At 40.6% G+C, this 10,596-nt stretch overlaps 1 protein-coding gene across 3 annotated transcripts; it reads left to right on the top strand.

Annotated features, from left to right (window-relative positions):
* The first annotated feature begins 3,441 nt into the window (after positions 1-3,441).
* On the top strand, positions 3,442-9,103 carry ttpal (tocopherol (alpha) transfer protein-like). 3 transcript variants are annotated; one of them, XM_056422979.1, is made up of 6 exons: positions 3,442-3,473; positions 4,535-4,761; positions 5,842-6,085; positions 6,248-6,441; positions 6,760-6,870; positions 7,479-9,103. In XM_056422979.1, exons 2-6 carry the CDS (start codon positions 4,552-4,554, stop codon positions 7,755-7,757), a joined length of 1,038 nt encoding a protein of 345 aa, XP_056278954.1. In that variant the 5' UTR covers positions 3,442-3,473; positions 4,535-4,551; the 3' UTR covers positions 7,758-9,103. The 3 variants fall into 3 exon arrangements, with proteins under 3 accessions (XP_056278954.1, XP_056278952.1, XP_056278953.1); XM_056422977.1 differs by lacking the exon at positions 3,442-3,473 and adding an exon at positions 3,498-3,602; XM_056422978.1 differs by lacking the exon at positions 3,442-3,473 and adding an exon at positions 3,513-3,928.
* The last annotated feature ends 1,493 nt before the right edge of the window (positions 9,104-10,596 follow it).

Here is a 10,596-nt window from a genome sequence, read left to right as displayed (position 1 = left end):
TTTTTACATTTCATTTTCTGCAGACCATATTTTACATTATCTTTGCTTTTCTGAGGAATGAAAGGGTTTGCACATTCTCTGACTACTTAATAAGGAAATCCCACATATTGGAGTCTGGAAGAAAAAAAATAGGTCCAACGTGGCAGTGCTGCTTGTTCACTGATAGCCTCATGCAACATGTTGCTTCAGACTGATAAAGTGCCATAAAATCATTATAGATAGCACTGATTTGAGAGAGGGAGGGAGAGATAGGTTTGACTATAAGGATTTATTTCTACATTCCAGTTGAATAAGTCTGCAGATAATAATAATGTGCTCCATTTAGACTTAATAGATTGTCAAGAGGTCTGTTAGAAAACAAGGGGAAGCTTCAAACATTCTTAAAGATATCCAAGTAGAGTAGTTTTTTTCTTACCAAAACCTCAACAGTACATGCAGGTTAAGCAATAAAAAGGCAAACTCTGCCATCTACCGTATTCAAATGTAGTTGATACATCTGTTCTAATCTGCCCACACACATACAAAATAAATTGAGGCAACATAAACCCTATAGTAGATATTAAAGTTAACATAAGCTAAAACTAACTGGAAGATTCATATTTTAATGATGAATTCAATTTCAATTTTCAATTCAATTCTGTTTATTTGTAAAGCCCATTTTCACAAATTACAAATTTGTCTCAGAGTGCTTTACATTTAGCACCTTTTACGCTTTTATCGACTTACAATAAGTGCATTTCAACAACCTAACTACAAACAACACAACAACAAGAATACAAAACATTTCCTCAACATGTCGAACTACAAAAAAGTACCATAAGTAAGTGCTATCTAGTGCCACTGAAGTGCTAATCTGTGTTTTAATCCAGATATAGTCGGAAAGTGTGTTTTCAGTCCCGACGGAAGATGAGAGACTTTCTGCTGTCCTGATGTCAGTGGGGAGCCCGTTCCACCCCACCCAGGCCAGGACAGCACACAGTTCAGATTTTAGCTCGAGGTGCAGAGGCAGTAGTCACAAGTCGATTGGCTGTGCGGAGCGAACGAACGTGTGGGGGTGTGTGGTGTGACCATCCCGGATGTGGGGGGGGCCGATCCGTCTAGAGCACGGTACGCCAGTAACCAGTGAGAGGAGAGAGGAGGAGGTGGTGGGTGGTTTTCGGGAGGCTGAAGACCAGTCGAGCTGCTGCATTCTGGATGAGCTGCAGGGAGCTTAGGTGCAGGTAGACCAAGGCCAGGAGTTGCAGTAGTCGAGAAATGAAAGAGCCTGGATCAGATCAGAACCTGCGCCGCCTTCTGGTAAAGAAGACGTATTCTCCTGATGTTGTGCAGCATGTAACAGGAACGCGTCGTCGTCGCGCAGCGATGTTGCAGGAGAGGAGTTTGTCGTGTGTCACCCCCCCCGAGGTTCCTGGGGGGTCCGCCAACACAACACAGAAGGTGATGAGGTGATAGTCAGGGTGGGGCCTTTCCCTGGAAGGAATAGTAGCTCAGTCTTGTCAGGGTTGATCTTCTGTACACATACACATCTGTACAATCTGTACACATACACATCCCTGTCCCAAAACCCCACATCGGATCAGGAAAAACTCCCAAAGAACCCTTCACGGTGAAAAGAAAGGGAAGAAACCTTCAGGAGAGCAACAGAGGAGGATCCCGCTCCAGGATGGACATGTGTAATAGATTTACATCTACAGAAGGAATCATTATACACAAATTAAATCACAGTAACAACACAATCAATGAATATTACAGAGTTTATTAATAGTTGGAGTAGTCATAGTCCACGATCCAGACCTCGATGATCCATCAGGCAGATAGGATCTTTCACGTCTCATAGGGTCCCCCAGCAGCCTATAAGCCTATAGCAGCATATCAAGGGGCTGGACCAGGTGAAACTGATTCAGCCCTAACTATAAGCAATATCGAAGAGGAATGTTTTGAGTCTACTCTTAAATGAGGTGACTGTGTCTGCCTCCCGGACTGAAGGTGGAAGCTGGTCCCATAAAAGAGGAGCTTGATAACTGAAGGCTCTGGCTCCCATCCTACTTTTTAAGACTCTAGGAACTACAAGTAGCCCCGCATTTAGTTAGCGCAGCTCTCTAGTGGGGCAATATGGTACTACAAGCTCCTTAAGATATGATGGTGCATCACCAATCAAGGCTTTGTACGTTAAGAGAAGAATTTTAAAAAGTGATTCTTGATTTTACGGGGAACCAGTGCAGAGCAGCTAGTGCAGGAGTGATGTGATCACTTTCATTAGTTTTAGTGAGAAGACGAGCTGCAGCATTCTGGATCAACTGGAGGGACATAAGAGACTTATTAGAGCAGCCTGATAATAAGGAGTTGCAGTAATCCAGTCTAGAAGTAACGAACGCGTGGACCAATTTTTCTGCATCTTTTTGAGACAAAATGTGCCTGATTTTTGAAATATTACGTAGATGAAAGAATGCAATCCTTGAGATTTGCTTCACGTGGTAGTTAAAGGACAAGTCCCGATAAAAGATAACACCAAGATTCTGTACAGTGGTGTTGGATGCTAGGGCAATGCCATCTACAGAAACCACATCACCAGATAATTGATCTCTGAGGTGCTCAGGGCCGAGTAAAATTACTTCAGTTTTGTCTGAGTTTAACATCAAGAAGTTGCAGGTCATCCATGTTGTTATGTCTTTACCCCTCCTGTTACCTCTAGGGTCAATTTGACCCCATTCAATGTTTAATGTCGGTGTTCCTTGGGGTCAATTTGACCCCAGGCTGTTTTTCACTGTGTCAAACATATAAGAAATATCAACTTTTTTATATATTTAAAGGGTTATTTAGGTAGTCAACAAACAAACATAAAGTACCTCACACTTAAACTTGGGAAATAATATTCATTCTAATAATTTTTTGGAGGTTTTAATTGCTGGGGTCAAATTGACCCCGAGGGTAAAATATGTTAGTAAATGTTAAGGTAACAGGAGGTTAAGACATGCTTGAATTTGACTGAGCTGGTTGGACTCCTGAAGCTATGTAAGCCAAAGAATATAACTCCATGCATTATGCAGGAGTCATACTGTAAAAACAATGGCAGGCTTTATTATGTTTTACTTTAATGCCACTGTGTGCTCTACTGCATGAAAATTCTGACTTTAAACATGTTAGTTTGAAACATGTGAGGTTCATATGCACCGAAGCCCTCTACATAAGGGTCGTAGGATGTAGTTTTAGCCAGTAAAATATTCCCACGTCAATTATACATTTGTTCAAATAACGTTTTTGATGAATAAAAAAAAAACACTAACCAAAAAAAAGCTCAATGTTGTTCAATTTGAGTGGCTAGGTTAACGAGGGGCTCTTGAACGCAGCATTTCCTTCAAAATAACAGACGCAAACCTCAACCTCTCTGCTGCGTCGCCACAGCGTCACGTGCTTTTACATGAGCCAATGAGAGAGCGCCATCTCTTTACCCGGAAAAAGGATTTTCCTGACAGGTCAGTTGTGATTTCCGACACTTTTCTACTCTCCGCGGCTTCTGAATGATATTTGTATATCTTGTCAATACATGCTCATAAAAGGCGTTCATGTGCGTCCTGGGAGGTTCAAGTTAAACGCCTATCTGGGTTGGTATTCAGTCGTGTTAGTTGGGTCGCTTCGGTTCTCCTTATGGTCAGATTATATTAGCCACTCTTTTGTTTTAGGATCTGACTGCTTAACAAATGCATACAGTTTGCATGTCTGTAGTGTTTTAGGGAATTGTCCTGCTCGTTTCAGCCATCAAGGAACGTTTTATTCCCACTATATGTTGTTTAGTTTGGGTTAAGATGTATTGATGGATGTAAACTATGTGTGCAGTGGTGGAAGAAGTATTCAGCATCTGGGCAAATAATCTCTCCTGTGTTCTCCCTGCACATCTCGGGAACCGCTCATCCTAACTACTTGATTCTTGGTGGGTGTATTACTGGGGACCCCATGGAGTTCCTCTTCAAATTTGGATCAATTTGGACACGTCCAATAAAAATAAACTTTGTATAAAAAATTACACAGAGCTCAGTGTGGCAGCAGGGGTGGAGCTTCAGGGCTCTACGGGCTCGCATATCGGCTGCACTGGCTGGTTCATTGACTGCATGATATAGGAACAGTGCCACTCACATCGTGTACGTTTATGCTATTGTAATTTATAACACAAAGGATTTCAGTTGCACAACAAACAACACAGGTTGCCTGTGCATGTTAGTCTCAGCGAGTCGCTCGGCTGCAGATATTAAGTATACTTTTACCCGAAGACTGCTCACAGCATTGCTTAAATTAATCTAAAGTCTGTTTAAGATAGAGCTTTTAAATGTTAATGCTTGACAGTGAATGATAATTCATTATTTATATATATATATATATATATTCTAATCTAACCATAATATTAATCTATTGTGTATTTACTAAAGTACAGTACTCGAGTACATGCACTTAGTTACCTTCCATCACAGTGTGTGCGACATCTGCCAGAAGCTAAAGTGATAGTCTTTCTTGTCCCTGTTGTGTGTTTCTGGCCCAACAGCTTCACCCAGTGAGTCCATGGCTGACCTGCATGAGTCTATCGATCTCAGGTCTCCTCCAGTGGACCCGTCAGCAGCTGCAGGACACAGCTGGTTCCCTGGACCCCCTCCACCCATGTATTCCTGCACCCTGACCCCTGAGCTGGTGCACAAAGCCCGGGAGGAGCTCCAGGAGAAGCCAGAGTGGCGTCTGCGAGATGTCCAAGCACTAAGAGACATGATAATTAAGGTATTCCAAATAAACATAAACTCGCATTCCTGTTTATGTGCCTGTTATATTTGAAGCAGGTCAGGACAGTTAGGTAGAAAACATCTAAAAAATGTAGAAGACTTAGTTCATATAAACCCCAAAACTATTTACGCTACTTACTCAAATTCTAGAATTTCTTAAATCACATCATATATTTATTTTTCATCATAAACATGCAATGTTCTATACCAGATGTAAGTTTGGAAAATGTATTCAACAAGCTGATTTGCAATAGCCAGCAATGTACAATATGATTACTGTACGCACTGAATAAAAAAACACATTTCGACAAATTTTGCTATGAAAATTATTTGAATTACTAACATACAGTAAAACAAAAACACATATTCTAAGAAGTAAGATTTCAATTTTGTTTAAATTAGAAAGCAGGTATATGCTACATGCTCACTGTGAAAGTATCGAAGCGCTCGTGTAACAAAACTGCCTTTTTTAAACAAGCCGTGGAAATGAGCACGATATGTCTCCGTTAAAAACAATCACAATGTGTGGTCTTAAGAAGAAACAGATTGTCTCTTAACTTTTAAAAGGCAAAACTGTTGATAATCTGTTAACATTTTTATTATCAACAAAGTAAAATAAACATTGTGTTACTTTGAAATACTTTCTGACATCACGAGCCTGTGGCCCAAAGCCCATTTGATCCTACTGAATATGTGAATATTTAAAGATGTGCCATAAATAAATGCTTAAACTGGAGTAAATGTGCATCTGTTGTGGACAATCTTGAGCCACAGTCGTATTTACGGCAGCAGGACAATGTATGAAATTGACTCAAAAAACAAAATGCAGTGCTCAGTGTTTATTATCAAGGAACCAATGTCAGCCATGGTGAGTGTGACTCAATGCAGCTCTCTGATACAGAGGAATACGATACCTCAGGATTTAGATACAGGCACTATGTCAGTAGGACAAACTCATTGTTATTTCTGGTCTTTTCTTGTTTAAGAAGAAAGAGAAAAAAAAGAAGAATATCACCAGGCTCAACTTTTTATATTGCCATGTATTCATAGCCCATTTTTTCTCCTCCTCACTCTCCAGGAACAGCCCAACCTCAGGACCCGCCTCGACGACACCTTTCTCCTACGCTTCCTGCGGGCCAGGAAGTTTGACTATGACCGAGCTCTGCAGCTGCTGCTCAACTACCACGCAGGCCGCAAGGCTTGGCCAGAGGTCTTCCAGGACCTGAAGCCATCCACGGTGAAACACGTCCTGGACCTGGGCTTCCTCACAGTTCTGCCCCAGCCCGACCCCAACGGGCGATACATCCTCTTTCTCCGACCAGGTTGGAAGCAGTTTTATGATGACCAAACAATTTTATAATGATTGTTTTCTATTTGGCTTTATGTATTTTTTCCAAAACTCTAAGTACATACTGTTTGACTAATTCCTCCAGGATGGGCTTGACCATGATGTATGATAACTAAACTCAATCTCCTTTTTACAGGAAAATGGAAACCAAATGATTATCCGTTTGTGGACAATGTGAGGGCCATTTATCTGACTCTGGAGAAGCTGATCCAGCCGGAGGAGACGCAGGTGAACGGTATTGTCATCTTAGCCGACTACAGCGGAGTGGGCATGTCCCAAGCGTCCAATCCGGGCCCGTTCCTCGCCAAAAAAGTTGTGAGCATCCTCCAGGTAAAAACACGGCAAAAACGTATGATCTGATTAATTTTAATATGAAGTCGGCAAATAACTAATTCCCGGAATAGATGGACGAATGCAGCATTTACTGCATTTAATGTTTTTTCTATGCTATGACACAGCAATAAATATGAGTAACTATGTTCAGACGTGTGAGAAACAAACCTTGTCATTTACAACAGTGGCTCTTTAGCACTCCCTGTTGTGACTGCAGAGAATATAATATGTACACAAAGACACAATACACATTTTAAATGTTTGACAAGGACCATTTGGAAGTGTTCTGAGTGCAGTTTCTCTTCTAATTCATAGGATGGGTTTCCAATCAGAATCAAGGCTGTGAACATAATAAATGAGCCCAGGATTTTCAAAGGCATCTTTGCTATTATTAAGCCTTTTCTGAAGGAGAAGATGGCAGAGAGGGTAAGTATTGTCCTTGAATCTTCTCTGACTCTTTTGTTTTAAACAAAGGACTATTTTCAATTGTGTTCCTCCCTTTCATTCACAGCCTCTGCTCCAGAATACTAGTCTATTTTCATCTGAGAAAATGGATCAATGGTTAAGCATTTTCTTTTCAAGGGGGATGAACTCAAACTCTGGTTTGAGTTCATCCCCCCTGAAGAAAATGATGTCCACAACACTGTATTTTCTCATATCTCTTATGAACACTTTATTTGGGTTAATCTAAACTGGCTGTAACCATTTTATAAATTTTTTTGGGGATAGTTAAAACGAGCTGTGAACACAATTAATGCTGACATATTATCACCTTTTTAATTCAACAGCTGCCCACTGCGGCTGAAAACTGCGATGAGAGTGAACTAAAAACATAAAGTTATGGATTCTAAAAACAAAGCTGAATCTTTGTGAATTGAAAGGAACTGCAGAGCTGGGTGATAATTCTTTGTGGGTTCATTACTATGAGTGACATCGTTTTATGGCACGTCAGGAGGTTGATGGATCATAGCCACTTTAAACAATGAGCCAGATGACCGTATCGGTATCTGAATCTGTGCCGTCTCCTCTTACAGTACGTCCTCCACGGCTCGGACCTGCGCTCTCTGCACCAGAACATCCCGCGGTCGGTTCTGCCAGACGAGTATGGCGGCACCGCGGGCCAACTGGACTTGTCTGCGTGGCTGAGAGTGCTGCTGGACTGCGAGGAGGAATTCATAGTGGAGTTCTGCCAGCCTGATCCACTAGAGGGGGTGGTGCTGCCAGACTCCATGCTTTTTGAAGGAGAGCAGGCCAGCAGGCAGGACGACGACACCTTCAGGGGGCTGCGCTCGCAACTTTACTCCTGTTACTGATGCAGGCTGTGTAAATGCATACACTCGCATCACTGGGAGGACATTTTCTGTTTCATTTGAAACAAGTGTGTCGACTTTTACAGGGCAAGTTGCCAATAGTATACATGATTTATTTTACTAACGAAGCAACACTTCTATAGGTGTATAGTCTATTGTAGTTCCCATGTAGCCCAGAATTAGACCATATTTCCAAGGCAGCTGCAGGTTCCGGCAAAGAGGTCTTTGGGATGAGCCCATACATGTTTGGTCCTTTTGGTTGGCTCTCCTGTGAAATTATTTATGGTACTTAAAGGATAGGGTCACATGTTTTATTATCCATCGCCCATATGTACTTTGAAGCGGGCTTTGCCTGAAGATATCCGTCCTCTTGTTCATACTTGAACAAATTATAGGGTTTAAATTTCCCGCTTTGCGTTGTGGCAGTTTTTCTGATACTACTTGATCCGTCTAACTGAGGCAGCTGAAGCCTCATATCAGCTTCAGCTGAACTTTGAAATGGATTTAAAAGCAGAACCAGGACTGTGGATTTGTCCCCCAGCATGCCAGGGAGGGATATCCTAATGGTATGAACAGGAGGTATGATTAACACAATTAACACCTGTGCTTATATGAGCACTGTTTTAAGACGGACATGGAAAATGTGAACCGTGCTTAAATATTTGTTCGCGAAGGAAGAATTCCTCCATCTAGCAGTTAGTTGGGTATCTGCATTTAGTCATTAATGCTCTGTTTGCACGGTTACATCACCCCACAACCTAACGCAACATGTTTTGAGTATGTAACCGTCTAATACATTGCCTTGAACTGGATTTCTCTATGCATCAAAAGATACGTCGGATTTGTGTGTACCAAAGCAATATTTATGTGTATTCTCATCAGGGCCTGTGTTACAGAAGTGGATATATAGATTGCTGCTTTGACTATGAGAAGGAATTATACATTAGATTTGAAATGTTTTTGCTCAATATTTAACTCTTGCACAGTATTGTAGGGCCTTTGTTTTTTTTATCACATATTCTGCCTTTATGATGTTTTTACAAAAAACTTTTTTGTACCTGTTTGCTTGTGTTTTATCACTCAGTCTTATCACAAGGCCATCACTGATCCCGGGAGAAGTTGAACCGTTAGTCCTGATTCTATGGACATCTGCTTTGCCAAATTTCCCATCAGGCCATGTACAGAAATGTGCAATATTGTTAGCTATGTTTTCTTTCCGGTAGCCCAAAGCTAATTTAAATAGTTGTTTGTTTCGGCATGTCTGTGACTATAAGCACATTGTTTTTGCAGGATATTTATTGTTAGTAGTGAAGACAGTAAAGAAAAACTAAAATGGAGAAAGTGCTATTTCTGTCTGGTTTGTGCTGTGAATGCTGTTGGCAGAGGACGGTGGTGAGCTGCATGCTCTGGGGAAGTTGTGGGTATTTTCACAACATAATTGCAACACATTTCAACTGACTTGAGCAGCGTTACTGGGTTCATGGGTCTGCAATGAGATCAGAAATAATTGGAGGAAGAAGTATTCAGATGTTTCCCTTGTGTAAAAGTAGTAATGCAACAGTTTAAAAACACTCATTTACAAGTAAGATCTGAACCAGTTTAAGGCCAAGAATGTGCGCCAAGTCAAGGGCTTTGACTTGGTGATTAGAACATCACAATAATTGCAGAACAATAGTTTAAAGACATAATAAAATGTTATGATAAACAAAAGAGCTGCATTCAAGGTGAAGTCTTAAAGCAACAAGTATTTCAGACTACATTGTCATTACAGTACAATTAGTTTAATATTCATGAGATACAACTAATTAAATCTAATGAAACAGTCCTGCAATACATATACATACTGTTTCAACAAAAAAGTATCAAAATGTCCATGAAGGGAGGGGCTGTTGTATTAGTTTCAGCTACTTGTAATTAATAAACTGAAAAACATCCTTCCTCTTTTTTGGATGTTAATGGCGGTTGACAAACCAGCGTATTGGTGCCTTTACCGCCACTATACTTAGGTGGAGTAGTTTTTATTTGGATGATGACGTTGTTCAACTCGATTGGACAATAATGTAACACGTGTTGTGTTAGTCACTCCTGTGAAATATTTGTTGTTATTTTAACACAAACATTGGATAATTCAACACAAATACTGATACAAGAAGTGTGTATTATTTTAACACATCCTTTCTGAGTGCACATTCTGCCACAGTTTCCCAAAGCCAATGACATCGTTGCTATCCACATTTTAAAACTGCTCTCCTCTCTTCTGGTCCAGTTGTCATTGCATTATTATTGATCTGTATCTTACTGTCAACATTGCATGGCTTTGGCATGTGAGCCTGCTGGTTCAATCATTTCCTTCTGGTAGATTCACAGAAAACTCATTAATTCCTGCATCTTTCATGATATTTCGACTTTATTTTAAACTCCACACAGCCTACACTGTTGGATATTGTTAGTCTGCTGTTTCCATGACATTGATTTTGCGAATATGCTGCACACTCATGCAAGTTGAGTTCATAGCACAATAAGAAAAAAAGGCAGGTCAATTAAAGGGCCCCTGCACTAATTTTAAACATGAAGTTTGGCTTCCAAAGTCTGCAGAGATAACAAGCAGTGGCAGTCTTGGCCCCAGTTTGTGCCTCTCATGTATCACCATGATGTTCGAGTCCCAGATTGAAGCATATATGTCTCTGCTAAATATAGTCGCGTGATCTTTGAGAAACCCAGAAGGTCATTTAACAACACTTACATACAAATTTAAAATAATTTATTATCATAATATTAAGGTTTATTGTATTGTGATGGCAGTTCTCACTATTTTCTGAATTTTCACAAAGCCCAAAAATTA

This window comes from Pseudoliparis swirei, chromosome 9 (assembly GCF_029220125.1).
Source record: "Pseudoliparis swirei isolate HS2019 ecotype Mariana Trench chromosome 9, NWPU_hadal_v1, whole genome shotgun sequence".
Lineage (NCBI taxonomy): Eukaryota > Metazoa > Chordata > Actinopteri > Perciformes > Liparidae > Pseudoliparis > Pseudoliparis swirei.
This window is presented reverse-complemented; position numbering and strand designations above follow the sequence as displayed.

Coding starts and splice junctions, on each gene's coding strand:
- ttpal (XM_056422977.1), top strand. CDS start 3,545: ATGCTCATAAAAGGCGTTCATGTGCGTCCTGGGAGGTTCAAGTTAAAC. Junction 6,442..6,759: donor AAGTTGTGAGCATCCTCCAG/GTAAAAACACGG, acceptor TCTAATTCATAG/GATGGGTTTCCAATCAGAAT. Junction 6,871..7,478: donor AGGAGAAGATGGCAGAGAGG/GTAAGTATTGTC, acceptor CTCCTCTTACAG/TACGTCCTCCACGGCTCGGA.